This window comes from Zychaea mexicana (genome assembly GCF_025766255.1).
Source record: "Zychaea mexicana strain RSA 1403 chromosome Unknown BDB00scaffold_69, whole genome shotgun sequence".
NCBI classification, from domain to species: Eukaryota; Fungi; Mucoromycota; class Mucoromycetes; order Mucorales; family Lichtheimiaceae; genus Zychaea; species Zychaea mexicana.
The window spans coordinates 120,658-148,624 of record NW_026516732.1 but is presented as its reverse complement, the minus strand read 5'-3'; the positions used below and the strand labels follow the sequence as shown (position 1 = coordinate 148,624).

At 43.2% G+C, this 27,967-nt stretch overlaps 7 protein-coding genes across 7 annotated transcripts; 4 read left to right on the top strand and 3 right to left on the bottom strand.

Annotated features, from left to right (window-relative positions):
* Nucleotides 1-2,172: 2,172 nt before the first annotated feature.
* On the bottom strand, nucleotides 2,173-4,956 carry BDB00DRAFT_837170 (transmembrane amino acid transporter protein-domain-containing protein). Its single transcript, XM_053124534.1, has 3 exons — nucleotides 3,896-4,956; nucleotides 3,530-3,716; nucleotides 2,173-3,405 (listed from the first exon to the last, which is right to left on the bottom strand). The coding sequence occupies exons 1-3, from the start codon at nucleotides 4,771-4,773 to the stop codon at nucleotides 2,458-2,460; spliced, it is 2,013 nt and encodes a 670-aa protein (XP_052976854.1). The 5' UTR covers nucleotides 4,774-4,956; the 3' UTR covers nucleotides 2,173-2,457.
* A 2,009-nt stretch (nucleotides 4,957-6,965) lies between these two features.
* On the bottom strand, nucleotides 6,966-10,093 carry BDB00DRAFT_837168 (major facilitator superfamily domain-containing protein). Its single transcript, XM_053124533.1, has 6 exons — nucleotides 9,270-10,093; nucleotides 8,808-9,072; nucleotides 8,226-8,718; nucleotides 8,113-8,158; nucleotides 7,935-8,025; nucleotides 6,966-7,838 (listed from the first exon to the last, which is right to left on the bottom strand). Exons 1-6 carry the CDS (start codon nucleotides 9,720-9,722, stop codon nucleotides 7,171-7,173), a joined length of 2,016 nt encoding a protein of 671 aa, XP_052976853.1. The 5' UTR covers nucleotides 9,723-10,093; the 3' UTR covers nucleotides 6,966-7,170.
* A 26-nt stretch (nucleotides 10,094-10,119) lies between these two features.
* Nucleotides 10,120-11,145, bottom strand: BDB00DRAFT_931106 (uncharacterized protein). Its single transcript, XM_053129028.1, has 2 exons — nucleotides 10,827-11,145; nucleotides 10,120-10,716 (listed from the first exon to the last, which is right to left on the bottom strand). Exons 1-2 carry the CDS (start codon nucleotides 10,969-10,971, stop codon nucleotides 10,466-10,468), a joined length of 396 nt encoding a protein of 131 aa, XP_052976852.1. The 5' UTR covers nucleotides 10,972-11,145; the 3' UTR covers nucleotides 10,120-10,465.
* A 1,685-nt stretch (nucleotides 11,146-12,830) lies between these two features.
* BDB00DRAFT_790217 (Aspartate/glutamate/uridylate kinase) lies at nucleotides 12,831-14,685 on the top strand (the record flags this gene model as incomplete). The annotated part of the gene is made up of 4 exons (XM_053120939.1): nucleotides 12,831-12,946; nucleotides 13,037-13,403; nucleotides 13,536-13,677; nucleotides 13,754-14,685. The coding sequence occupies 4 exons, from the start codon at nucleotides 12,831-12,833 to the stop codon at nucleotides 14,683-14,685; spliced, it is 1,557 nt and encodes a 518-aa protein (XP_052976851.1).
* A 5,947-nt stretch (nucleotides 14,686-20,632) lies between these two features.
* Nucleotides 20,633-22,300, top strand: BDB00DRAFT_768618 (major facilitator superfamily domain-containing protein; the record flags this gene model as incomplete). The annotated part of the gene is made up of 9 exons (XM_053119751.1): nucleotides 20,633-20,680; nucleotides 20,741-20,788; nucleotides 20,863-20,981; nucleotides 21,022-21,140; nucleotides 21,241-21,322; nucleotides 21,400-21,607; nucleotides 21,736-21,901; nucleotides 22,004-22,120; nucleotides 22,206-22,300. The coding sequence occupies 9 exons, from the start codon at nucleotides 20,633-20,635 to the stop codon at nucleotides 22,298-22,300; spliced, it is 1,002 nt and encodes a 333-aa protein (XP_052976850.1).
* Nucleotides 22,301-22,888: 588 nt separating this feature from the next.
* On the top strand, nucleotides 22,889-24,264 carry BDB00DRAFT_538448 (uncharacterized protein). The gene is made up of 7 exons (XM_053117781.1): nucleotides 22,889-22,995; nucleotides 23,076-23,143; nucleotides 23,233-23,320; nucleotides 23,432-23,495; nucleotides 23,573-23,710; nucleotides 23,820-23,928; nucleotides 24,015-24,264. Exons 1-7 carry the CDS (start codon nucleotides 22,958-22,960, stop codon nucleotides 24,149-24,151), a joined length of 642 nt encoding a protein of 213 aa, XP_052976849.1. The 5' UTR covers nucleotides 22,889-22,957; the 3' UTR covers nucleotides 24,152-24,264.
* On the top strand, nucleotides 24,201-26,291 carry BDB00DRAFT_837149 (uncharacterized protein). The gene is made up of 3 exons (XM_053124532.1): nucleotides 24,201-25,191; nucleotides 25,294-25,691; nucleotides 25,795-26,291. Exons 1-3 carry the CDS (start codon nucleotides 24,377-24,379, stop codon nucleotides 25,947-25,949), a joined length of 1,368 nt encoding a protein of 455 aa, XP_052976848.1. The 5' UTR covers nucleotides 24,201-24,376; the 3' UTR covers nucleotides 25,950-26,291.
* The last annotated feature ends 1,676 nt before the right edge of the window (nucleotides 26,292-27,967 follow it).

Here is a 27,967-nt window from a genome sequence, read left to right as displayed (position 1 = left end):
TGTACGTGAATGCTTCGCTGGGTGAACTGATTTTCGGGATAAAGCAAAACAATCACAGTCAGTTATCTATAAAGCTAAAAAAAGCTCACAGAAACACAAAAGAAGGCCAAGACTACCGAGGCTGAATGGCTAAGCCGAACAAATCACCGATATCCAGGCCAGCTACAGCAGCGCCCTTAAGCAGCATCGCCACGCAGTTTACCAAAGACGAAAGGCGAAAAGGCTTATGGAGGACGACGAGGAACACGATATCACTGATGATGAGCCATGGGTTACTGTTGCGTCTACTGCTGCAAATACAGCTTGGAAGGCCAAAAATTGCGCGCACGAAACTCTATACAGAAGCTTCACATAACAAATAAGCAGGCGTCTGAGGAGACAATGACGCGAGAGGCTCGCGTGCGCCAGGTATATTGACAATTTTAACGTGTTTAATGATTGTTTGTTATCTAGATATTTTGCTGGCTCTTATCCTTCCCTCTGTAGCATGACATAGTCCTACAGCAAAGCCAAAACAGTTGGTCTGGCCTCAACCTCAATAGACATTTGCTGTTGGGTGACGACCCCGCTATCGCTGTGACCCTCACTGTAGCTGGCAAACAAGTTAAAGAATTTTACAAGGAAACCAGCCTGGTGCTTCTCTGGACTGGCCGAGGACGGTATCCCACCTATCGAGAAACTGGGCATAACCGCCAGTGTCGTGAACGCCGGGACCTTTACAACGCTACGCTTCACCAAAAGAGGCGCAGGAACTAGAAAAAGAAGCTGAAAACACAAGAATGGCAGATCGACGATTGAAATGAAGGCAAGAGGACAGATAAAGAAGCTGGAGTATATGTCCCGTGCTCAACTCAATTTGTATAGCTTTTGTTGCACCCACTTAAATTCAGTAATTAAAGTCATGAGAAGTAGTAATTTGCGTAAAGAAAGGGCCTATTTTATTACTTGTATCAATAGCTTTATGAAAATTCCAAAAGAAGATTTTGCCGGTTACAAGTACAGAACTTCTAGGCGATACACTATAATTGTGCCACGGCTAAATAAAAGGTTTTCTCTAAAATCCAACATCATGTACTATCATTCTGACACTTGTATATAATATAAATGGAGGTGAAGGGGGGATATTTTATGCTACACGTTGGTGTGGTGTATATCGATTACAACGTAGGTCATTGTTTATTCGACAAATTTACAGGATAGCTCGTTTGGTTCAAAGTAGTGATCAAAATTTCCAAAGTAGTTCATAATAATGATGTACAGGAGGTTCAAAAGGTGGTCTAAGGAAGTGGTAGAATGATGCTACAGTGCTAGCTCAAACAAGTGAAGAGTTAGTGAATGGATGGATGGATGGATGTGATTACAAAGACAGCGGTGAAAACAGTGATAATTGAATTGTCGTTACAAAAGTGGTGGAAAGTGATCAATGTGTGAAAGGCTAAAGGGAGTTCACAGGCACGACAAGAAGATTAATCGGGTTAAGAGTATAAACCAGATTGCGACTATATTAATCGTTTTTTGTGTCAAAGCTTCCGCATTCTTTACGCCATTCTAACGATAACTCCAACTGTGCTTGCGAAATTCTTCAAGTCAGCCTCATCAGTGTAGGGAAGCATTATCTTGACGCTGGGTGGATTAATTTCAGTATATAATAATGAATCAATAAAACAAAGATATCTATAGTACCTGCATAAAGTTTTTCTTAAAGGTACTTCAATCTTCAATCGAAATATATCTGTACACAAAAACATATTTACAAAACAGTGCTGCAATACATATCTTTCTACGATACATGTAATGGAGGAATAATATAATATAAGCGTACCATAATACCAAAGGCAATGGACCTTAGCATGATCATATTTCTCGGTGGACGTAGCATTCTGAGTAACTACACTCCACAGGCATGGGCTGTCTCATTTTGATATAATCACTGACTTTTTCCTTCCAATGTAACAACATTTCCACCACTAGCGATTTCGCTTACAACTTCAGCAGCTGTCATAAATGATTACAGACAGGTAATCCAAGGTCTTGAAGTTGTCTGTCAAAGTATGTGTTTTTTCAATCCTATGTGATTTCAATCCCATATGATTATATTACCATGTGTATACATTTTAAGCATAAAATTACACGAAAGAAAAAGGTGGTCATTAGAATTAAAAAAATCGATGTCTCTTTATTATCCAGTACAGTTGCATTTACATTTTAAATTGAAGGGAGCACTGTAATACTTGTCGTTTCTAGTGAGACAAATGTTATTGTATAGAGATTGCTATGATATGGTAATGGCATATGTAAAAGTCTTTATATGAGTTATTGACAAGATAGGCTATTTATTCAATATGTATTTAAAAGAAGGAAAAAAGAACAGAACATGGTATAGGAGGATATAATGTTGTGGATGGAGCAAGCGAGTGTATGTGTGTATATTTGTGTGTGTGTTAGGAAAAATACAGTCTAGTTGCCATGAGGAATGCATCTAGAGACTGGTGGAGCTTCATCACCGGTGGACCAAAGAGAGACGGTGATGAAGGTTGTGTATGTCATTGATACAACGCCAAACACGATGATGGTGATATCGATAAACTTCTGACGGAACGTACTGGCCACGCCCTTGAGATGAAACAGTGGTGGGAACAGGAAACAGAGCGGAACACAGCAAAAGGAACCGATCAGAGAGACAAACTTATCGAGATCGCTCGAGCCAGCAATGGCAATTCCGGCGCACGCCAAAACCATGGCGAATCTGAATGCGTTCTTTTGCCACTTGACCACAGGGTTGTTCTTGCCGGAGCGGGTAAACAGACCATTCTCCATGATACGGATGGCTGGGAACAACTGGAGTGGGATGGACAAGCAGATCGCCAGTGCGTAGAGGCCTTGAATGGTATCGACCGTACCGGTGGCAGGCAGGTTGAGCATAATGACAGTCTGGACCTCTTCACCGAATGCGAGATAAGAGATGAATCCGATGGACAGAAACAGGAGGGTGATGCCGAAAAGGGTCCATGAAAGCACTTTGGGGAACTTTGACGGATCCTTCATGGATTCGGTGATGGGGATCACAAGGCCAACGCCCTCGTATGTAAACACAGCGGTGCCGATAAACATGGGGAAGGAAGACGGGTTGACAGTCCAGATGACTTGGCCAATGCCATGCGTAGCCAGGACAAGGAAATCGTAATAGTAGAGGTAGACCAGGCCGATGAGAATGAACAAATCAGCAATCAAGGCAAAGGCAGACAGCTTTTGGATCTTTCGGATCATGGCCAAGGGCACAAACACGATAATCTGGCCCAGGATGAGATAGGCGAGAGGGACGTTAACCTCGCAGTGGAAGATAGACTCTACGAGGGCCTGCAGGTTCTGTGCAACAAAGACCATGTATGCACACACAAAGCCAATCTGAAACACATTGCCATGCGCTTAGTTACTAAGCGAGATAACAACCCATCATTGACACCCCCACATCAGCCCTATCAGTCCCCCCGTCATCACCCGTTCACCAGTAAAAAGTAAAAAAACGAACCTGCGAAAGTGTAATGGCAAACAGCACAAGAAGACGCATGCCCTTGCCAAAGAGGACGCCACCAATGTCACCAAATGACATTGGAACCTTGTTACGCGTCTCAATGAGCAAAAGGAAGGCATAGAGCGAAATGACCGCAATGGACGAAAGCAGGACCGTTGAAAAGATCAAGCCTCCATTGTAAAACCTATCATGTATGGCGCACGGATCATCCCACAACGTGATTGGAGCCAGTCTTGGGTTAGTAATCAAAACAACACACACACACACACATACCCTCTCTCTCTCTCTCCACATTAGCCCACACACAAACAAAGCTGCAAACAGGTAAGCAACAACAGCAACTCTGCCCCCCCCCCAACTTACGCTTTGGGTAAAAACATGACTCCGGTGCCGACAAATGACTTTAGCAGTAAGAACACCGCCTTTGCTGGCGTTGCCGTGCCCTGCGGTTCGTCGCCACGTCTCTGAGGTATCAGCGGAGACTCCTCATCTGCACCCTCCAAGAACCCTTCTTCTTCTTCGTCGTCATCATCATCCTCGTCATCGCTCAGATCTTCACCACCAAAATGGCCATACAATGCCAGAAACTCAACAAACGACTTGGTCGCCCAAGGCGATGGCTCCTGGCCTTGACGCTGTGCACGAATAAAATGACGACGGAAACCTCCCGGATCCTTGAGGTTGGCCAAGGCAGGATCTGACGGCTCGTTGCGCGGCAATACCACGGATCGGGTTCGTTTCCGCTGGTATCGACTGTGCTCTACATTTTCGGTCCACTTGTAGATACCGTGGGTGATCGATCCACCAGGAAGCTGATGGACTGACGTGATGCCGGACGAGTTGTCATCCGACGGGTATTCGTCTTCGTGACGTGACGGCACTGGCGAGGTCTCGACCAAGTGTCGCTTTACCATTTTGGCAACTTGGCCCTCTGGCAAATCCGTATGTGTGGTTGTATTGGACAAGGGGCGGAAGAGTGAGTGGCTACTGCCTACTCGGCTCAAGTCGGCGCCGCCACCAGCACCACCGCCGTTGCCGTTTGTGCTGCCATAGGTTTTGATGGATGCCGCTGGAGACGAGCCGTAAAAGACGTTGGGTGGGACGGGTGAAGACGACAGGCGGGCTATGGACGAAGCTCGGTCAAACGAACCGGCAAGATTCCGTTCGCTGTCATTTTGGTATTGTTCTTGATTGTGTCGATCGGAGAATGCTTTGGCATTCACCGGTAATGGAGATGACATTGTTTGTGTGTGAAACGAAAGAAAAAGAGAGAAAAAGAAAGAACTGTGTTCGAAATAGGTTGAAAGCCGAAGACCGGGCTTTATTATAAAAGAGCAACCCCCCCCTAATAAGAAGAGCACATACAGCGATCTTCCTTTGCTCTTTTTTCTCCGACTACGTACATAACAAAGTAAGAGGTGATGGTTATAAATAAAGCGTCTTGTTGTTCAGACACCCTTGATCCTTTTGGGAAGAAGGCAGGAATTGCCTAATCTGACCATTTCTTGTGCTACAGCAATGACGCACTCTTCTTCCTCTTGTGTGCTCGCCGAGTCTTTTCATCCCCCAAAATCCACCGGTTCTATTTCATCATTTCAACAAAGAAAGTGACAGCTGCCTCATACTCTATTTCTAGAGCAGTCTGTGAGAGATAAAGTAAGTGAGAGAGAGGGTGTATCATTCATATGATCACAAGCCTTTGATATGAACAAGGGCTTATCGTCATCAAGCAACAGCAACAACATACCCGCCCCCCCTGACTTTCTCCTGGTTTGGGAATACTCGCAAGAGGTGTGCAACGACCCTCTGTCTGCCCGTGATGTGCACTGCTGGGTCGTCATTGAAATGATAAACGTGAACCCTCATCATCAGCATCATTTAACCACATGGAGACCGGGGTCTCTTGGTTACTTTGTTGCTAAGTTACTGTATGCTGCTCCCCGAAACGGGAATTGCTTATCTTTTTCCACTATGCATCTTACATTTATGGAAGAGAGTGTCAGGCATATATCTCGATGTTGTTTCCTTTTGGGGGGGTGGGGAGAGTAAAGCCATAGAGGGAAGAGGAGTAATGATGTCGCAGTTGCAAAAATATATATGCATACCCGTCATCGCGTTTCAATGTTCACTGCTCAGCACACATAAAGTTATGTACGTGTATGTGGCAATTTCCGCTATCCCCCCCTTTACAGGCGAGCACCGTTTCTTTGATACCGTCGCTTTCACAAAGGTGATGCAATGTTACTGATTGTTGTTGGTGTTGTGCAAGTGAGTTTAGCAAAGTGTCAAAAACGAAAGAAGTCCAATGAGGTCATCGGCTGTCGTCCCCACATACACACACACGCACACACAAACATACACACGCATTGTTCCACAAACACCCATGAAATTCTCTACATTGTGTTATGCAGGAACCCATCAATAATAATCCTTGCCAGGGGAAAGCGAGATAGAAGATGCTGATGATGCGTCTCGTGACCAGCCCTTGTTCCCTTTTTTGGGATGTTCCAATGACGCTGCTTTTGCTTTTCATTATCTCTTCTTTTATGTATGACAAGAAGTGCTCGTTAGAAAAGAAGTGTTAGCGGTCAAGTGGAGTTACTATTCTTTGTCGATGTCTACGTACCCTTAATCGCAACAAGTGCTGGTCTTGTTTTATAAACCAAAAAAACATGGTCGAGTTGACCCTTGCATACAGGACTCTCGTGCTGTGGGTGATCCCCGTCGCGCATTACAGTCTTGCGTATAGCTACGAGTGTTGTGGGGTCGGGGCGTCATATATAGCGCCAAATAGGTTCAAACTAGGATACAGGTTATACAAAAAGAAGTCTTGTCGGAATGGTCGGGATGGCCGGTTTATCTGGTTGCAGCAATACAAACGCTTATCACGCGATTAGATGCACTTCTTTCCACATACACAACGTCTTTTTCTTTGCTTCTGCCATTTTATATGGTATACGTAGGAGCAGAAAACAATGTCCTTGTTATTGACTTTTTTTTCTGTGTAAAAGTGCCTTTAGTTTCGTAGATTTAGTAGGAAGGTTGAGAAAAGACGTATACGGGAGGCAGCGTTGTTTTATATGGCCCTAAAGTGATTTATAGATAGCGGACGTCTTGCTTGAGCCATCATTATCAGTATCCTGGTGCAGCTGTCTGCTACTGTGCTGTGATAAGTAACGACATGATTAAATAATCAAACGTGCGAAGAAAAGGGTCCTGACGCAGTTTCTGCATACGCGATTAGAGTACATCCACACATTTTAAAATGCATGCCTGGCACTAGTTAGAAACTTAATGCTTGTGCTTTTATTATCTATGGTATGAGAATTGCTGTAAGGGAAAGAATCAGTCAGGAGATATTGCCAGCCACTTACTTGCTCGGCAGCCGTGTTTCTAGATGATATGTGCATTGTTATGACTTATCTATAAAAGGCTTGTCTCTAACTGAACCATCTGTGCTGCTATGCAATCGTTGAAACTGTTACGAGAAGATCTGTTCGCCTGAGACTCTATTCTCGATTGGGATTGTTTGAATCAGCAAACGCGACATACATAGCTGTTTCGAAAGCATTATGATACAGTAGGGACGACAGTTTTTATTTAAATGTACAAAAGGTCAAATAAAATATACAATTTTATTAATGGATAGTGTAGTTTTGATATACAGGCATAAGAGCAAAGGTAAAGAAAATGACCCACGCGGCCACAAACCAAAAGGTATAGATTGTGACATAAACATATGTCTTTTTGGATCGCATCCGACTGCCAATCATTTGTAGTGCCATATTCCTGCGCTTTTCCTGCTCCTCGGGCGCCACGCCGTAATAAGGGTATCGAACAGCACGGTCTTCTTCATCTTGTTCATGCTTGGCCACGTCGAGTCGTCGATCCCGCTCGGTCTTATCTGCTTGCAACCATCCCTTGAGAATCTTGTGATCCATCAGCCAAAAGACCCCGACGACCAGCGTCGAGCTGCATGCCATGACGAGATACATGGTCATGACCCCATTGTATTCATTTTGCAGGTCCCTGTGGTCATCTGCCGAGTCGCCGTCATGGTAAGTCAGGTCTTGAACATAGCCAACAATCACAGCGACAATCGTTGTGCCGATATTGTTGGCACATTTGTGCAGACCCATGCCCGTGCCGGCCAACTCGTGTGGTAGCAACATGGATGTGGAGCTCAGTACGGACACTGGGCCTAATGCAAGTGCTATTGAAAAGATAATCATGCCTGCAGCAGGCACAATCCATGTGTGGGCCAGCAACACCATGGATAGAATCAGTACCAATGTGGCAAAGAGCACTACATGGCATGAAAAAAAAATGAAACAGAGGTTAGATTCATCTTTTTCTCTGGTTGAATTACACATATATAAATGGTGAAGGAAAGACCACTTACAGCTAGTGACACGTTGGCCATAACGATGTACAGCAATGCCCATGATAGGAGCCACCACGATTGGAACAACTTGAGTCAAACTGCTTTGATACTATGCAGGTCACAACAAAAATCGGTTAATGGGCGATCCCATAACTGTAACGCTCGATATCAACCCTCAAAGTATTCATATACGTACGCCAGCCATGATACTCGTTGTCTGGAAGCGAAACTGAACAAATTCACTGTTATATATAGAAAGTGAGATACTTGTGGTTTTGGGATGAGGAATGCTACTTTGTAAGGACTTACGTCGCGATATCATCAAAGCTGCTCAGTACACTGGACATGATCAGTTGGATCCAAGGGATCATCCAAAACGTGCCAGGCACATACAGAAATAGCTTGTACGAGAATTGAAATCCAGACGGTTTGCGACGGCGCGTATTCGTATTCATGGTAGCCGCTGCCTGAGATATCACAGAGAGGCGTCGACTTGGCACAGGCGTTACCGTGTTACTGTTATTGAAATGGTTGCGATACTTGTGCTTTGGCTGGGCAATTTCTCTGCCCGTCAAGGTTGCCCAGCCGTTATGCCACATTACCATCCAGTACAGGACATTCATCAATACGCCTGCTGCACAAAAGATGGTCGCCACATGGATCGGCCAGGAATGGGAACCGCTCGAATAGACAATCGGATAGCAGACCATTTTGGCAGCCCACTTTGTCAACCGTGCAACACATAATAAAATACCAATCACAATGGCTAATTCTCGATCTCTGAACCAGCGAGATAAGATGCCTATTACAATGATTTAGTTGAAAGAGGCGGGGGGGGTGTTCGAGGATACATTGACCCAATAGTGGATGATGCAAAATTTTAAAGTTTACCTTCTTGCATAGTAACGATCATGCCGCCACCTAAACCATAAACAACTTGACCAGCCACCATGATTGGAAAGCTGTTTCGGCCACTGCCAATAGATACGAGCATGCTGCCAATGAAAATAACAATGCTGACGAGGGTTGTACCACGAATTGATCCAAGGCTGGACAAATCGTCAATGAAAATGCCGGCAAACAGTGGCAGGACCGTGTTTACCAGGGTAACCGCAGAAACGAGGATACCGAACTGGGTATTGTTGATGTGCATGTTCTATAATACCGATAAGTTACTGAGATGGATAAACGGGGGGGGGGCGGGGCGTGGTGAACGACGGTAGGAAAAACGGCGATCGCGTGTGTGTGTGTGTGTGTGTGTGTGAGTGAGTGTGCTCGCGCGCGCGCACACAGAGGGGTACAACACGCCAAGGACGAGTTCGTCCAATCCACCAACTGCTGCTTGCTACTTACATCTTTGAGTGCCGTTTTCAGTGTACCCACGGTGGCTTCCAAATAATGACAGCCCACGGGCAATGCAAGCATGCAAAACAAAATTAACAGCTTTAAACGCCAGCTGGCTTTTACAAACAAATCCTCCTCCCGATTACTCGATAGCGTTGCTTCTTTGCTGTATATTGCCGCCGACTCGCCTCCGTTTTCACCATAGAACAGATCTTCGTGGATTGAATCGGGTGCAGTCGTACTTTGTTGCTGCTGTTGTTGCTGTTGCTGTGAGTCCGCGTTGTTCGGCGCCGAGGAACGCGGGTCGGTGGTGGTATGGGTGTCGCTGTCGCCGTTGTTTTCACGCCTTGCAGCAAGTCGCTGCTTTTCGCTGGTTAGCTGATTCAGGGGATCGAGAGGGTATGATGATGTTGACTGATCTGCCGGTGGTGTAGTGGTGCTGCTGCTGCTGCTGCTGCTCATTGCTGTGTGGTAATGGGTGTGTATGTGTTATGTATGTATGTAGCTTTGTTACTGCTGCTGCTGCTGTTTTATTTTGTTATGGCTGGCGAGGTCGGGAGGCAATATCAACATATGCAGTAAAAATGGTTCACAAAAGGACAAAAAGGACTACGGAGTCGTGGAAAAGGGCATGAAGAAAAATAAGGAAAAAAAAAAAGAAGAAAAAGCGAAAGAGAGCTTGAGGGGTGTGTTTTTCCGTTTACTCGTTGTGTCCATATTGTTCCTATTCAGAAACAGATGGGATGCGGTCGCCTTTTATTAGACGGCAAATCGGCTTAAAGGTGGAAAAGAAATGCGCCAAGTACTTCATTGGGTCATAAAATCGAAAAAAAGAAACGTCGGAAAAACCTCTGGCAAGGCCAACAATAAAATTATTTATTTTTTTTCTGTGTGGATTGGCCTTGTCGCTTTGGCACCCCACCCACTCTCCTTCCATCTTCCATTCCTAAGAGAGTGTGTGCCTGGGTATGCTGGCTAATAGGCAAAAGAAGCCTCGCTAAAACACTCTAGGGTCATTGACCCCCAACCAAGTGCACAGATGGGTCAAAGTCATTACACATTATGAAACAAGCTGATAATGAAAGGTGACACGAATTGAAAGGAGGATCGACCTCCGTCATGATTCCGCCTCCCTGGGAATGGGGGGATTGGGAAGTAGTATACAACTATAGTTATGTAGTAGGTGTAAAAACAGTACTATGCTATCATGGTGACAGCTCCGTGGCGCTGTCATCGTCATTGTCAACATCCTCCCGTGTCGCTCGCTGATTGATACTCTTTACCACAATCCGCCTCTTCACCGGCATGTTGGGCACAAGATCCAGCTTCCAATGGTTCTGATAATGTCCTTGCTTCGAAATACGCTTTATTCTGACCTCGCCTTCCCGTCGTTCGTGACGTTTCTCGTGTACACATTCGGCAGCGTCAATCTCCTTGACAACCTTGTGGGCTCGCTCTATTATGTTTTCCCTTTTTCCTATCAGCCCAGCGGCCAAAACTTCTTTTTTCTTTTTTCTACTGCTGCCACCCACACACATTATACTACCCGGTAACAACACAACGAACCTGGAGCAACAGAAGCAGCTAGCCCCCAATGTCGAGCAAGTCTGTGGTTTTCATACTGGCCCTCGTTGTCAAAAGATTCTTGGCACTCCACAACAGGGCATATGTAGGCCGTTATGGTTCTGCAGCATTCACATTTCTGTGACATTGTCAATTGTATTTTGTAAAAATGAGACCCACCGACGATCGAGGGTAAAGCGAATTTTGTTCAGACAGTAGAAGAAAAAAGACCCACACAACCTTGTATCTGTGCTCGATTTGCAAAGACCCATGTCATAAGGTTATGTCATATGCAGTGCAGTGCAGCAGCAGCAGCAGCAGCAGCAACAGGCACTACAATAGCAGCAAGCTTAATGGTTTGTCAGATGTTACGTTATCAAATTTCGGGCCGATCGGCTTCCGTTGTCGATCCACCCAATGGACTCCTGTTCCATAGATCGTTTGCATGATGGCGCGTGAACAAGACTAGACGCTCCCAATGCTCGATGTTTGTTAAAATGCACATAGCCAGTGGTTGAGTAGGCCTATCACTGCGATTTTTGGTATCGCTGTTATAGACAATGTCAGTTGGAAGAAGCAACATTGCTGCTAACTGTCCGTGGCAATCGATTCCATAAGAGTGCCGGCATTGACTGTTTTAAGGGAAGCCAGAAAATCTGCACATATTCAAAAAACATATATAGCTCGTTGGGATTCTCAAACCGGTAACCGAACTGTGCTGTAGTGTACACACTGATCAAGCTTCAATAGAATGAGTGTAAGTATGAGATTTTACAGTATCGAGCTCAAAGTATTATCAGGGTTTCAAATTCGGGCAGAAGAACTGAGTGCAAAGGATTGCAGCCTATCCAGCTCTCCATACCATTTGAAAAGAAAGGGGAACCTCATATGTGCCTTGTCTCGCTAACTCGCTCTCTAAATGACTGCTAAAGTAATACATTTAGAGATACGGTTGGGTACATTTCAAGAATTATTTTACCGACGATTATATCCACCATTGTTGGACACGTTGGTACGCCAAAAACATCACGGATATCTTTCCAGCAGTGTGCTAAACGGATACAAGAGAGAGCTGTTAGACATAACTCCTTGGCGCAAATTACTGCCGTGGTTTCTGCTCCCTTCGCAACTGATTTTTGTGGTCGTGCCAGTTAAAGTAGAAGTAGCAGGTAGAAGGGCTTTTAAGTTCTCAACAGCATTAGTAGTAATGTCAACTAACAGTAAGGGACATTATAATGCTTGCCCGTTGTCTGATAACATGTACATGCAGCGCTTGAAAGCCACTTGCTTTGGCTATCCACTCACCATCAAAGTACTTTGCCTTGTCTGTTGACAAGAAAATTATACGTACAAAAGCACCACATAGTTGGTGACCATAACCAACACGTCTTTCTTTCCCATATTAAGCTAATAGTATAGCAAGGAAATGACTTTCATGCTCAAGTCATTTGCTCATCTAGAATACAAGGACACCAGCGTGAATGGAAGTAGTCCTCGCATCAGGCCGGCCTAAAAAATTACTTATCGGCCAATCAATTTGTATAAGGATGGCTGCTGAATTCGTCTGACGGGCAAAAATGCGTATGCAAATAGTTTGAAAGCAAAAGGAGGCAGATGATTTTAATATGATAAACACACACTGTTCACACACACATTGGGAGCATGGTGCCCATTTGCACGCACATGAAGCTCAATGTCGGGTACTGAGGGGGGGTGTATATGTGGAGTGTGGCAAAGTAAAAATTTACTTATCGTCCCTCTAAACCAAAAGATAATAGCAATGTTCCCGCTAGATCCGATTGATATGATAATCCGAGAAAATCTAATTGGGCATGTTGATCCAAAACCCTATTGGCTGCCAGACCTTCCTTGACTCACAACATCAAAAAACAATCCCCTCCACCCCTTCATATATAAGGCCGCCGTCCCAAACCTATTCCGAAACCGCCCTTGTATTTCTCTTTTTTTTTTTTTTTTTCTTCCTTTGTTCCGCCGTACGTAACATACATGCCACTCACCAAACCCGTCTACCACAACAACCCCAAGCTGCCTTGGGTAGTTCAGAAGTTCGGCGGTACCAGCGTCGGTAAATTCCTGGACAACATTGCCAATCAAGTGATCAAGTATGCACGATTCCGTTTTGAAGAGGGAAAAAATAAATAAAAAAGAGGCTTGTGTGACCTTATACCTGACTGTTGCATCATCTCGTCTAGGGAATACGTCAAGCAAAACCAAGTGGTGGTGGTTTGTTCAGCACGAAGTGGCGAAAGCAAACAGACGGGTACGACGAATCGACTTATCCGTGCAGCAGACGAAGCTTTGCGACCTGGATCAACAGAATATCTACACATCATCAATGACCTTTCAAAAGACCACTTGAACGTTGCCGACGAAATGATCAATGACCCAGAAATCCGTGAGCTTTTGAAGAAGGATATCGAGCGCGATTGCACAAAGTTAAAATCGTTCTTGGAAGCAGCTCAGATCATTAATGAGATCTCCCCACGATCGCGAGATATCATCATTGGTGTTGGTGAAAAGCTATCCTGTAGAATTGTTGCTGCTGTGCTACAAGATCGGGTACGTTTAGACAATAAGCACAAATGCACGGGGGCGGAGGTTGGAGTAAAAACGAAGGAAATGGAACAATCTGCGAAACATGTTATCTGTGGGCTCCGTTTGCTAAACGTTGTATTATCTTCGTCCGTGTAGGATGTGGATGCAGCATTTGTTTCTTTTGAGAATATCATTGACCGCGAGTTTGACGTTTTGGATCAGCGTTTCTATGACTACTTGGGCGAGCGCATGGCCGAAAAAGTGCGCGAATGTGGAAACAAGGTCCCCGTTGTTACAGGTAAGGACCAAAGTCGCGGCCATTTTGTTTGGGACAAGTAGCTGAAAATAAAAAATTGCATACACGAATCACATAGGCTTTTTTGGCATCGTCCCTGGTAGCTTACTCACCACCATTGGTCGTGGTTACACTGATCTGTGTGCAGCATTGACCGCTGTGGGATTGGGCGCCGAGGAACTTCAAGTCTGGAAAGAAGTCGACGGTATCTTCACTGCTGACCCGCGTAAAGTCAAATCCGCCCGCTTGATTTCGATCATCACTCCTGAAGAAGCATCCGAATTGACTTACTATGGTTCTGAAGTCATCCACCCTTTCACCATGGAGCAAGTGATCCGTGCACACATCCCTATCCGCATCAAGAACGTCCAAAATCCACGTGGTCAAGGCACTGTCGTCTTCCCGACCGACTCTGTTTCAAAGGACGGCACATCGACACCCCCTCATTCTCCCAAGGTGCTGGCCGAAAACGGCTACCATCTCGACCTGTCGCGCAAATATCCTACTGCAGTCACCATCAAGGACAGTTTGATGGTGCTCAACGTTCACTCCAATCGCAAAAGTGTCAGCCACGGTTTCTTTGCAAAGATCTTTTCCACGCTTGATCGATATGGTGTTGTCGTCGATCTCATTTCGACATCCGAAGTACACGTTTCGATGGCCTTGGGTGCGGACAGTAATGAAAAGGATATGCTGCGCGTGATTGAAGACCTGCGATCCGTCGGTCGGGTGGACGTCCTGAATAACATGGCCATCTTGTCGTTGGTTGGCAAACAGATGAAGAACATGGTTGGTATTGCCGGCATGATGTTTACGACGCTGGCGTCGGCTGGCGTCAACATTGAAATGATTTCCCAGGGAGCTTCGGAAATAAACATCTCGTGTGTCATCGAAGAGGCCAAGGCAGTAACCGCCATGAACGTCATTCACGATCAACTTCTTAGCAAGCAGAGCACGCTGGTTTTGCCTGCAGTCAAGCAATCCACATTGGAATCCTTGATGATAGAATAGACCACTATACACTATAACCATTAACTCCTTCACCTTGCACACTCCCATTCACTTCGCACTAGCATCCGCACCCTTTCCCCCCCAAAAAAAAGTACATCCTATGTAATTCATTCCCTTTCTTCTTCTCCTTATTCCTACGTTGTTGCTTTTTCTCTTTCCCTCATACTACATTCATCCTTGTCGCATATAGTAAATCAACCCTACTCAATATCCCACGCTTCTATCTATTATTTAAAGTTTGTTCATAAAGTTTTTTTAACTGCATTACATAACACGTTTATAATTGGAAATAAGTTTTAATGCTGTAGAAGAGAGCAAACAGGCTTGACCATTTCGTACATACGCAAGATTATATCTTAAAACAGAGGGGAGTACAATGGCTAAAGAGGCAGGAGTATCCCAAAAGATTATGTAGTGTTATACGTATCATCAGCGTGATTTCTAAAGACGTGTCATATTTGTCCTGATGATGGTTCAATCAAGAAGCAAAACAACAAGAAGAATCCAGACGGCAATGATAATACCAATGCAGTAGTGGCATCGCATATTCATCAAGTGCAGGTTCATTTGGAAGAAGAAGAAATCGGATAAAGCGAGCAAGATGGCTCCTTTCGTTGATATAAAATATTTCTGATTATTATCAGTCTTAGCAATGCCAATTGATTCTTTCCCTTCCTGCTCTTTTGCACCGCTAAAAAACGTTACAGTGGTGAGTAATATTCCTCATTACTGTTGCATCTGTGAGCATCAAACGGCTTCGTACCACATTAACATAAGAACTACTCACCAACATCAAACTCTATTTATGAAACAGGCGTCATCAACGAACTACTCAAAAGGAACAAATTTGAGCAGACCAAAGAGTTTACAACGCGTTTAACATGAGAACTATTTGCGCGCTTATTGCGCGAGCTTTATCGCCTTCTTGTCGCCTCTTGGAAGTGACGTTGGGTCCAAGAATCACGCTTTGAAAGCAGGCGCATCACAAATGGTCAGTCCAGGTTTTTCGATCCAGGTGAAAACCAAAATGCTAAGAAAATCGTGTTGTGATATAAGCTACGTGCAGGAAGACTGAGAGAGACGAACAGCTGAAAAAAAAAACCATTCCAATTTACAGATCTGGCAAATTACACAAGTCTGTTGACGTATGCTCTGACATTGTCTCTTTTAAAATAATCTCTTTCTAAAGGAGGGTCCTCGGTAACAGTTTTTCTTCTTGACAATTGCTTTGGCAATTTAGGCGAACACAGAGAGTGAAAAGAGTGCCAAAGTATGATAAAGCGCGTTGTGATCGTGTTACTGTCGACTACGATACAGAGCCACTGTCACTGTTCCCCGCTTTGTTTAGCACGGAGCTGTGAAAGGATGGACGGAGGGGGAGTATTTGGTATTTTGTTCGCGAAAAAAGAAAAAGGAACTTGTCGTGCACATAAAAAAAAGGCGAAGCAAAAAGCGGTAAAACGTTTATGCGGAAATTGCGAAAAAGAAAAATATATTTTTTATTTTGTTTATCATTTTCTTATTTGTGTGTAATAAATAATAAAAAAAAAGTTCGTTTCAATTATCCCAACATATACCGTTGGCATCACATGCACCCGAAGGTTCACGATCGGCTGCCGGAGTATATGACCACATTCCCACTGGTATATATTGCAAATTTTCTTCAGGGCGCGGACCACTGAATCTGCCGATCATCAGAAGAATTATGACAATAGCCAGCACAAGCAATGACCCGATCATGGCACAGAGCAGTGCATCTGTACTACAGACCAAAGCTGTACCAAAACGAACTGAAGAGAAGAGAAAAAAGAAAGGCGAAATTGCTCGCTTTATATAGACATTTTTCTCGTTCGGGACTTCAAATCCCCGTGAATTTTCATTGGCCCAGATAACGGGTTGCGTATCAACTTGTGGGTTGCCTACTATGGCATAGCAGGCGATACAGCACCAAAGGAAATGAAAGGAGTGGTATACTTGAAGGTCAAGTAGACAAAGCGTGCTTCTGCGGTAGTGGTACGTGTCTCTCACTATGGCAGCTGTACCTCCGATGCTGTCGCCGCTTGGTTGTGAGGGGGTCCGTGCACGGCACCGTGTCAAGCGAAAGACAAAGACACGAATGCGAATGAGCAAGTAGATTCACGGAAGAAATGCTTTTCGGCGAGCAACAAAATGGCAATGTAGAAATGACTGCCAAAATATTTAACTTGATAGATTTTCCGGCATCAGTTGTTCCTGATCAAGCTCTAGTAAACATCAGAACACGATCCTCCCAGCAGCGGCCAGTTTCCATTCCTTCACCCATTAAGGTAAACAGTATAGCGTAGTCCACAGACTATTCCATTTTATTAGTACCTTTTGACTGTATGTGTGGCGCATAATGTTGTGCGTGTGCGGGCATAGATACAACACACTGGACCCCATCGCTGCACTAGTATAAAAATTACCCGTTGCCTTTTATTTTATTCTGTGCTCGTCAACCATTTTCGCCATCCGCCAACAGTTCTTTGAACTACGCCGTGTAACCTCTTCCCTCCATCTCGAATTTATACTGCTGCTGGTAAGGTATCACCCTTCATCTCAGTTTATGCTGCTGCTGCAAAAGTTCCATCCTCATCTCAAGTATGTGCTGCTGCAGATGCGCTGACCCGCTCGTAAATAAGTATCCACTGCCGCTAGTGAAGTTGACTCATCCTTTTTTTTTTCATTGCTGCTGATAAAGTAAATCGGTCCGTTCGATTTTGTGCGGTTCTAGCAACGTTCAAGATCAATTGGGACGGTCAGAAGATTAACACTATAAACGATGACTTTTTACATCTCTTGATCCTTTTGCGCGGAATTTGTTGCTCCATTGATTATCTTGTTCACTTGCCATCCCTTTGTGCACTTTGAGTACGAAGTATATACAGTATCAGCTCGCATTAATGGAGCCATGAAAATGAATCAGATAATCTGCCGACCCTCGAGTATTCTGTGCGATGAATTAGAAAGAAGTCGTTGCTATCGTTTAGATGAGGAAGCGTTTCTAGAATCGAGCATATCTTCGCTGCTGACTATGTATAATACAACACTTGTTAATCCACGACATTATTATAGAGTGTCCTTTGATAATCTAGCCTACTGGATATCATGCGTTAGAGTATACTTGCATGGCTGGCCTACAACATTCTTACAAATCTGGATATGGTTCGCACATGTCAACACAGCTACCGTTGAACCTACATGGCCATTACCACTCCGCATCGTTATACGAACTTTCCGAACTTACAACATTGTCGTATACGTATGGCTGACGTTATTGCTTATTATGATTGCTCACCTACGACAAATCGTCAGCAACTTAAAGGATTAATGGCAGTATTTCGAGCTACCAGCAATTCTCAGCACAGTAAACAAGCCTTTGACTCACAAAGACACACCACTCTTGTCAACCCAGATAATTTGATTGAAATTGCTCACAAAGTTCTAGACGACCCTATCTTCTTGTAGATCTTTTTCGCATGTTTTCCAAACTTACTTCATCTCTCATCTGACGAGATCATTCTTCGACTTACACCACGAACTCATTGTCACACACCACACTTTAACAAACGTTACTCCAGCAATGCCGTCAGCAATTCGAGACGATCATTTATGGATTTAAACGCGACGTTCTGAGGTTTGCTATGTTATCAGCACCAGTTATTAAACATTGAAGAGAAATGATTTCATCGAAACAGTGGCAGCGGTTGTAACGACAAACCAGACCCATGCCGCTCACCATAGTACCTTCAACTATTTATTTTCTGCGATCAGGGCCACTTATTTGAGGGCTATTTCGTTTGGATCACCACTTATTTGAGGGCTATTTCGTTTGGATCACCACTGTATGAGGGCTATTTCGCTTCGATCGCCACTGTTTGAAGGCTCTTTCGCTTCGATCGCCACTGTTTGAGGGCTATTTCGTTTGGATCGCCACCATTTGAGGGCTATTTCGCTTGGATCGCCACTGTTTGAGGGCTATTTCGTTTGGATCGCCACCATTTGAGGGCTATTTCGCTTGGATCGCCACCATTTGAGGGCTATTTCGCTTAAATCGCCACTGTTTGAGGGTTGCTTCGCTTGGATCGCCACTCTTTGAGGGCTATTTCGCTTGGAATTATCTAGCTAATCTCAAGTTTCCATGACCCATACATACTTGTGTTTACATAACGCGCCTAAAGCTTCATGCCATGGATGTCGTTCCAGATCAGTCGGGATACGTTTTGTATCTAGATAGCGTCCCTGGTACAACGACAAATTCTATACATCTTTTAACGAAGGGTTCTGACAAAATTACGTTTTTATGATAATAGCAGAAATCCACATTTTTCGTCATCCTCCAATTTTATCGCTCCATAGCTACGTTGTACGTACGTCCAATAGAAGCAATCACCATAGCATAACATAAAGTTTTCATTTATTATAAAAAATCTATCTACGTAATTGACTCCACATTTTCCCCGGTATCTGTTTAATTCTAGTTTGTGATATTTTATTTTGAGAGTGCCGCCAACAATTTTCGTGAGGATTGAATGGTTGAGAAACTCTGAAAGGAAAACTATTTTGAATTCAAATAGCAAAGCGAGCAGCTGGTATTTTCTCTAAAAGTCTGCCAGTCAGCGGGGTCGAACTTAATCTCCCATATAAGCAGCCAACATTTTTTGTGCAACGGTTCATCCTCAGAGACCCTGTTGCTTTGCATTATTAGACAGTTTGAGATGATTTGCCCCATAAAGCATACTTTGACAGGCAAGCCACGGCGGTCAATAAGTCTGTTGGTGACAAGAGTGCTGCTCCGTGTACTTATAAAGTAATAGGAAGGCGGTGATGCTTTACGTCTCTTTCTTCGTTTACCTGTAAAAAACAAAAAGGAAACTATTTATCTATCAACAGTAGCGTACAGGAAGGTTACAGACAGAAAAAAGATTATTCTTCACGCACGCTATTATTATACATGTTTAAATTGTTTTGTACAGCTGTGGCCCCCTTACTCCCGTCTGTCAAAATTGGAAAGCGTGTATACTTTTGGTAAGGCTTCTGTGTTACATCAGATGCGGCACTTTTATTATACGCCAGCGCTTTATGGCTCCAGCGCATCTTTACCTCGCTTTGTTGTTTGATGTATTAGTTAGCTCTGTTACGAACAATGGATGAGATGGATCACTTCGATATAGTGTAAGATTTATAATGGGTGATGGCACAATATATTTTCACCAATTCAATGAAGGTAACCCCTCTTAATAAAAAAGAAAAAGAAGCACAGTTGCCGTTTTGCACTCGGTCAACGTTTCCCCGTTGATTTGTCACCAGTGGATTGTACATTTCCACACGCAAGTCAACCATGTTACTCAAGATATCTAAAAAGAGTAATCTCCGCTCAGTATTTATGATGATTCAGACACCATCTCGATATTTAGTAACTCTTTTCACTCATGGACGATCAAACGACCATTCAATCTACTGGTGCATCTATTGTAGAAAGCCTAAAAGCAGAACCAGCGCAAGGTACATTGAAGCTGGGTGAAAAGACAAATGAACAAGATACAGCGGCAGAAAAAGCGGTAGTAGCTGCCGCTGGTGACGACCCGAAGGATCCAAAGGTTCGATTTAATCACACATCAGCATAATTATAATTTACCATACATTATATGCATAAGAGATAGCGTAAAAGAGATACATGTTGCATAACGCTTCAGTAACATGTATTGGATGCTAACACATTGACTAAAACTGGCTTATAATATAGAACTGGTCCAAATTAAGAAAGTGGGGTAACTTTGGAATGGTTTTCATCAATGCATTTCTCGGTTACTTTACATCATCAATTTACGTAAGGAAACAGTTAGAAAATTCTATAGAAAAATGCAAATATTGCACACTAGCAGCAAGTTCACCTGATTATCCTCTTTGTTCGAACACTTGTACATAGATGCCTGCTATCCAAGATCTACAAGAGTACTTTGGCACCACTTTGACTGTATGTATGCGAGGGTTTCTTGGTTTTGAAAATGAACAACATACTGATGGTAGAAACTAGGTCATGAATGCAACCATCGCATTGTACGTGGCAGCTATGGCACTAGCGGTAAGGTTTCTACGAACTTGAATTTTTTGTACCTAGGTAAAAAAGCTCAATGGAATTCGAATTTAACGGTATAGCCATTAATCTGGTCACCATTAAGTGAGCGCGTTGGTCGAAGGTATTTCATCAACATTGCAATTAAGCTTTTTATATGGATGCATTATATACACGTATACTCACCGCAAAAATTTCTAATGTATATTGACTCCGGCTTACACTGTGATAACGGATTGCAGACCTGTGTACCTTATCAGTATGTTAATCTACACCGTGACTACAATTGTCTGTGGTGTCTCCAAAAACCTTGCTCTTTTCTTCGTCATGCGTACTTTACAAGGAGTTTCTTCTTCAGCAGGTATACTGGTCAAATCAGTTTTTTTTCTTCATTCATGTCTCACGATATTCTTCCCATCGTACATTCTAATATATTGTAACTATCCCCACACGTCTGCTAGGAATGACCGTCGGCGGCGGAACTATCGCGGATTTATTTTTGCCACATGAACGAGGCAAGGCAATGAGCTTACTGACTCTTGGGTAAGAGCGTAACTTTCGCCATGGTTTTTGAAAGAAAGTAAATTAAAGACTAATTGGAACCAATACCATGACCGTAGTACAGTGACTGGTCCTGCCGTTGGGCCACTCGTGGGTGGTTATGTCTCGAAATACTTGGGTTGGCGCTGGATTTTTTATATATGTACAATCATTGGAGGTGTCGTTTTACTCCTAAATGCATTGATCGTTAGAGAATCCCTCTATCAACCCGATAGAGTAAAGCCCGAGACAATGAAAGAACGAATTGCATATCTGAAATTTGATCCAGTACGTACACCCATATGTTATATTATATGATAATCCATGCTGGAACGAGAAGCTTGGCGGTAAAACGTAGATTGTGATTTTTGGAATTTTGGCTAACCTACAACTTGATTTTCATACACCATCGTCAGCTTCGCGGACTTATGCTTCTACTGCGACCACATGTCATCTTGACGTGCCTACCCCTTTCTGTTTCTTTTGGATGGTTCTATTTCCTAGTCGCAATTTTGTCTCCTACGTACACTGAAATTTATAACTTTGATCAAGGCTCTATGGGCCTACTTTATCTTACTGGCGGTATTGGAAACATCCTTGGTGCCATAATTGCCGGTCAGGTGACTGACCGGTACTATGTTCGGCTGCGAGCAAAAAGTGTGGATGGGACAGTCAAGGTGGAAGAACGACTTCTTCCCGTCTTGTGTTGCGTTCCATTCATTGTTGCCGGCGCACTCATGTATGGCTGGTTCGTTCATGCAAAGTTACATTGGTTTGTCCCTTTAGTAGGATACCTGATCAGTAAGTTCTTTATTGCCATACCAAAAAACGATTCTTTTACTTTAAGAGAGCTCTTACATTTAACGATTTTTAAATAATTCTCAAGTGTCTTTGGGAACAATGTACGGTAATGTAACCAGTAACTCGTATCTTGTTGAATCATATCTTCCGGTCGCAGCTTCAGGTAATGTTAATTGGTAGTACTATCCGTGTCCAACTTTGTCCGCTGACAGTAAGCTTTATCATACATAACTTTAGCGATGGCGACGGGAAATTTTGCGCGTAATATAATGGCCATGTTATTTACGCTTATATCGGTATCAGTACGTGATGGTCTTGGTGATGGATGGTCTTAGTAAGTCATTGCAATGATGTCGGGAAAAAAAGCCAAATTTATACTCTAACACTTCCATTCATGTCCATACTCACAAATAGTACGGTGGCCGCTCTTACGAGTCTTATTTTCTATGCAACATGTATACCATACCTTTACTTTTATGGAGAGAGGATGCGGAATGCTAAACCTTGGTGGTCAAGGAGTAATCAGTAGCGGCAGTCGATGTTTTCGAATATGTAGACTTTAACAATTATATGTACTTTTATTACTATGTAAACCACACTCTTTTGTAACGACACGAGCATCTAATCATCAACAGTACAGTAACAAACTCTACTGCATATAAACCAGCGCCTTTCCGATAGTATCACTGTCAAACGATTGCAAAATACTATTTCCTTTCTTCGCCCCCTATATTTGATTGGATAAAGTCCTACATTTTCGTGCAGAGGTCGAGCGGCGAGCAATAGCGTTTCTTTTCCAACCACTGCTCCTCCTACATTATACTTTACATTACCGCGATGGTGAAAGCACCTGGTGTATTTATACTAATTGCAGCGTACGCATCTTTGAATATTTCTCTTCTTACGTCTTGATTGCATTAATGCTCACATTTTTTTTTTGGCTCTGTACAAACAGATGCTTAGTGGCACTCGCTGAATCGGCTACGGTAACAGGATCGATCGGTATTAACGCTATTCTACCGGGTAACTATCTTGCTATTTCTTCCTCTCATAACAACTACTCAATTGCAGGAATTAGAAGAGTTTATTGAACTGGAATTTTGCACGCTTAGACATTAAAAAATTACGACCCACTACACGAGTTGCACTCAATGGCGGTGCTTACTCGGCACTTGTAACGGCTAACGGCCAGTTTGAAATGTAAGCACGATGAGGATAAGAATGATTTTTGTCAGGGGAGGGAGAAGGAAGAAGACTTAGAACGAAGCTGTTGAAACTGGGTAGTTGATTAATGTGGGATCGTATATTTAGTCCTGATGTAGATACTGGATCCTATGTACTGGAAGTACAAGCAATCGACTACGTGTTTCCCAAGGTAAAACATTGCTAAAATACGTATTATGCGTGCTACCTGAATAAGCATAATGTTAAACATATAAACATCTGTTATAGCTGCGTTTGGATGTTGTTAAGGATCAAGGTATTACTCGGGCAGCATATACTGGATACGGCACCAGCTTCGAATCGCGAGGATACTCAGTCGAGCAACCTTTGGAGTTAAGAGCAAAGGCACCTGCCACCTACTTTGTTGTAAGTTGTAATATGCGTTGTGTGTGTGGTGTTGAATGTTGAGAAGATCAGAAAGAAAGGTAAAAGAAAATATATCGATACTAACAATACTGATGTTGTTCTGCTACAGGAACGAAAAGGTTTCAATGTACTTGCGATGTTCAAGAACCCAATGTTCTTGATGATTGGATTCAGCGCTTTGATGATGTTTGTGTTGCCAAAGATAATGGCAAATATGGGTAAGTTTGATAGCAATTAATCATTATCGATGTTGGATGAAGGTGGAGAGGGAAGAACAATAGCTGATATATGGGTTCTACTATAGATCCGGAAGCATTAAAGGAAATGAGCCAGTCTCAGGCTGATGCCCAAAAGATGGTGTCCGATATGCCAAGTCTGTCAGACATGTTCAGCAATGCACGAAACCAGCAGTTGCAATCACAACAACAGCGACGACGATAGAACAGATAACTTGCATGTACATTTTATTACATAATACTAGATAAAGATGCTCTACTTTGATCACCATTATTACCATCACAACAACGAAACCTTGTTCCCCACATTTTACATACAGAAATATGGCGTGATGGACCGAAAAATATCCTTGCTCCGCACCCCGCACAAACAGGCATTAACTTGCTTCGGGGTCGCCGACTGGAAGGAGCTGACTAACTCTTATTCCCAATGGCTACACCTATCCTTGCACGATCGCTGGTTCGACGCAGTGTTCTATCAACCACTCGCATTTCTTCGTCAAAATACGTGTCTCCTCGTTGGATTCCGAGATTTTCGTCCTACTCGACAAGTGCCGAGCTGCAACAGCATACCCAGGTTAATGTCACGAGCAGCTCGGGCAAAGTTCTTTCGACCAAAGCTGACAAGGATGCAATCCATGTGAAATGGAACAACAATGCCACTGCTACCAGCAGTGATTACAGCTATCTATGGCTCCGCGACAACTGCCAGTGCAGCGAGTGCGTGCACCCTGACAACCGACAGAAGTTGCATTCGTCTGCCGATGTGCCGCTCGACATTGCACCCACGTCGGTTAAGCTGGAGGGCGACATGGCCGTAATTGTTTGGAATAAGCCTCTGCGCCACCAACAGGAAACAGGGACGGCAGCGGAACAGCACGTGAGTCAATACCCGATGGAATTTCTTGAGCGCTATGCGTCGCGTGAATCCAGCGAGGCGTTCCGTTTCAACCATATCCGTCCTCAGACGTGGCACAAGGACCAGTACAAATTGAAATGGGTCAGCTATGACGACTATATGAATACAGATCAGGGCTTGCACGAGGTCGTTCAGCGATTGTACAATTACGGCTTGGTATTTTTGGACAATGTGCCCGTCAAGGATGAGAGTGTTACTACCGTTGCAGAACGTATTGGACCTATCCAGGAAACATTCTATGGTCGCGATTTTGATGTCAAGAATATTGCAAAGTCGCGTAATATCGCTTACACTAGCTTGTATCTTGGATTCCATATGGATCTGATGTAGGTTAAAGGTTACAGTAACAGGGAGGGTGTGCATGTATTTGCTGCGTGGGATCAATCGATTTGGACTGACGAACATGGATCGGGTTCGCCAATAAATAGGTATCTGGATTGTCCGCCCGGTGTCCAATTGTTGCACAGTTTAAAAAACAGCGTCACTGGTGGCTCCAGTATTTTCGTGGATTCCTATCGTGCTGTTGAGCTTTTGAAAGAACAACATCCTGAAGACTATGCGATTCTCTGTAAAACCCCCGTTACTTTCCACTATATCAACGACGGCCATCACATGTACTACCGTCGACCCACTATTGTCACGGGTGAGGAACAGGGCGGTGCGGCTTGGGATATGCACGTCAACTATTCCCCACAATTCCAGGGTCCCATGGATCACTTGTCACCTACAGAAGCAACTCAATACTATCGCGCATTCCAGCGATTTGCTGATCTAATCCAGGATGATAGTCTTCGTTATGAGCTTACTCTTCAGCCTGGTCAATTAGGTAAATAAGAATTCTCTATATGAAGCGAGGTGAAGAAACGAGCAGAAGGTGACCTACGGTTAAAAGGGACGGAGAATAATCCTAGTTACTCACTTTACAACAGTCATGTTTGCTAACCGTCGTGTATTGCACGGTCGCACGGCCTTTGATGCTACGAGCGGGGATCGTCATCTCAAGGGCACATACACCAGCTTGGATTCACTTAAGGATAAGCTCCGTGTATTATGTCATCAATATGGTTTCGACCCAACTGCCTAATTTCGCTGAATGTTTCGCTATGTTCTCCATCTCTTTCTCTAGACTGATTATAGTTGAACTATCATTATGTAATTTTAAACTAAACACCAGACATTAAATGATCTTACTAACTGTATCTTCAATTTGATCACTACGAACTTTGTCCACTGTTAAATGTGCATAGCATGGTAGCAAGGGTGGTATGGTATCCCGCGATCACGGCTATATGTTTTAGCGAATCTCGTAGACGAGACTACAGTGCAGAATTTTACTTCATTTTCTTTTATTATTGGAAAAAGAAAAAAGAAGCTGATTGCTCTCCTAGAAAATTCAGTTCCCCGCTCCTGCTTGAAGCAAGCTCCAATTAGAAGCGTGTCAACCCAACGGACAGGACACAGCTGGAACGCCACAGCTGGTTTACCACGGCATTCAATTCGTTGAGAAAAACTCTTATGCAGCGAGTGTCACAGTAAATGGTAGCGATTTGTGGGTCGCGTTTTGGAAGAAGAAAGCGCAAGTGATTATTACCAACCTTGATGATCATATAGTAAATCCCCCAACGTCAATCATCATCACCCGACTTATCAATCTTAACGCCAATTTTTTCCGTTCAATCACATTAGTAAGTCCCATAGTAAAATATATATAGAGGACAAGCTCTGAACATATATGTATGGGATAGTATTGTAACTTATGAAAGTGTATAACGACACGAAATAATATCTATGCAGGGTCATCGATAACTATACCGATATTGCAAGACATGGTTAGACGTGTGTAAGGCTTTGTTTCGATTATAATGATAATGTCGTTACTAAATAGCTTCGTTAATGCCTAAGATGTCATTTTTCCCAAATCATTGTTTAACCAACACACTTGCAGCAAAAAGAATAAAAACACTAATAGATAATAAAGATAATCATGTAGCATGTTCTGCATTTATTCCATACAGAGGTTATATAAAAAAATAATATAATAAAATTATACATAAGAATAACAAATTGTACAGATATAAATTTCGATTGATATTAAGTTATGAATAACATATCCTTTTTCGCCTATTATATTAATAGTATTCAGTAAAAACCAAGATTTTCATCTATTAATAGTATTAATCACGCCTAGTTGATTTCGATCTTACAGATGGCAACTTCCGTAACAAAGACGAGCCACAACTACAAAAAGATAACGTCAACGTCTTGCTACCTTTCAAATATTTTCAATATAGACCATTGTTGAACAAGAGACGTAAAATAGCTTCTGGGTGATAGCTCACTGTCAAAGTATTAAACCTCGGAGCAGTCGATTTACCGGCTCCCGATGAGGTATCTTTCTACAGTTTTTAGTATATTTCGGCATTGGTGTTAATAGTGGTACAAGACGAATTTTCTGTTCTCAAATGCAGTATATAACACAAATTTCTGCTTGCTGTTTACATAATATAAGCGCACGAATTTTAGACATCGCTGGACACTGGATATATTATATTAACATGTGAATCAAACAAAGTCATCAATATCATCTAATAAGCTTAGAGAAAATAAGTCTGTTGTATGTAGAGGTATCCGAGTCACATCTTGTTCTTATAAAATGATGCCAGTTTTGATTGTAGCCCTCTGGTAATAGTGGTAACTCCTCCTTCCAGCTTTTTTAATGCAGCCTAGAGTGTATGTGTAAGGTTCGGAGCAGAGAATGCTTTTGAATAAGCTGAATTCGCTATATCCTAAAAGTATGTTTTAGGAAACCCTGCGTAACCATGTTGGCACCCAAGGAGCTGGCTGAGACCTTTTTCAAACTGCTCAGTTGCCAACGCATCCCTCAGGTCACATCCTCATCGTTCTATTGGTAATGGCGATTACTCAATAGCCGGTGTTGTTGATAAGAAACCAAGAACAAAAGCAGTTGAGCCATGCAAAAGCTGCTATCAATTGTGATCGGTGTAGCTTGCCCTCAGCGTGAGCAGAGAAAACGAGAAGACCTTGTTGGTAAACGTTTCTCCATGTGTGACAGTATAGATAAGCTTTTGCAGTTTGATAACA

What these genes read in the sequence shown, in the direction of transcription:
- BDB00DRAFT_837170 (XM_053124534.1), bottom strand. Translation starts at nt 4,773, where the DNA reads ATGTCATCTCCATTACCGGTGAATGCCAAAGCATTCTCCGATCGACAC. An exon ending in GTCATGTTTTTACCCAAAGC is followed by an intron (nt 3,717 to 3,895) that starts GTAAGTTGGGGG and finishes CATACATGATAG; the next exon opens with GTTTTACAATGGAGGCTTGA. An exon ending in TTGCCATTACACTTTCGCAG is followed by an intron (nt 3,406 to 3,529) that starts GTTCGTTTTTTT and finishes AATGTGTTTCAG; the next exon opens with ATTGGCTTTGTGTGTGCATA.
- BDB00DRAFT_837168 (XM_053124533.1), bottom strand. Translation starts at nt 9,722, where the DNA reads ATGAGCAGCAGCAGCAGCAGCAGCACCACTACACCACCGGCAGATCAG. An exon ending in AGCTTTGATGATATCGCGAC is followed by an intron (nt 8,159 to 8,225) that starts GTAAGTCCTTAC and finishes TATATATAACAG; the next exon opens with TGAATTTGTTCAGTTTCGCT. An exon ending in CAACGAGTATCATGGCTGGC is followed by an intron (nt 8,026 to 8,112) that starts GTACGTATATGA and finishes TGACCTGCATAG; the next exon opens with TATCAAAGCAGTTTGACTCA.
- BDB00DRAFT_931106 (XM_053129028.1), bottom strand. Translation starts at nt 10,971, where the DNA reads ATGTCACAGAAATGTGAATGCTGCAGAACCATAACGGCCTACATATGC. An exon ending in AGCTGCTTCTGTTGCTCCAG is followed by an intron (nt 10,717 to 10,826) that starts GTTCGTTGTGTT and finishes AAAACATAATAG; the next exon opens with AGCGAGCCCACAAGGTTGTC.
- BDB00DRAFT_538448 (XM_053117781.1), top strand. Translation starts at nt 22,958, where the DNA reads ATGGTGAAAGCACCTGGTGTATTTATACTAATTGCAGC. An exon ending in GCTAACGGCCAGTTTGAAAT is followed by an intron (nt 23,321 to 23,431) that starts GTAAGCACGATG and finishes TCGTATATTTAG; the next exon opens with TCCTGATGTAGATACTGGAT. An exon ending in TCGACTACGTGTTTCCCAAG is followed by an intron (nt 23,496 to 23,572) that starts GTAAAACATTGC and finishes CATCTGTTATAG; the next exon opens with CTGCGTTTGGATGTTGTTAA.
- BDB00DRAFT_837149 (XM_053124532.1), top strand. Translation starts at nt 24,377, where the DNA reads ATGGCTACACCTATCCTTGCACGATCGCTGGTTCGACGCAGTGTTCTA. An exon ending in GGATTCCATATGGATCTGAT is followed by an intron (nt 25,192 to 25,293) that starts GTAGGTTAAAGG and finishes GCCAATAAATAG; the next exon opens with GTATCTGGATTGTCCGCCCG. An exon ending in TCTTCAGCCTGGTCAATTAG is followed by an intron (nt 25,692 to 25,794) that starts GTAAATAAGAAT and finishes ACTTTACAACAG; the next exon opens with TCATGTTTGCTAACCGTCGT.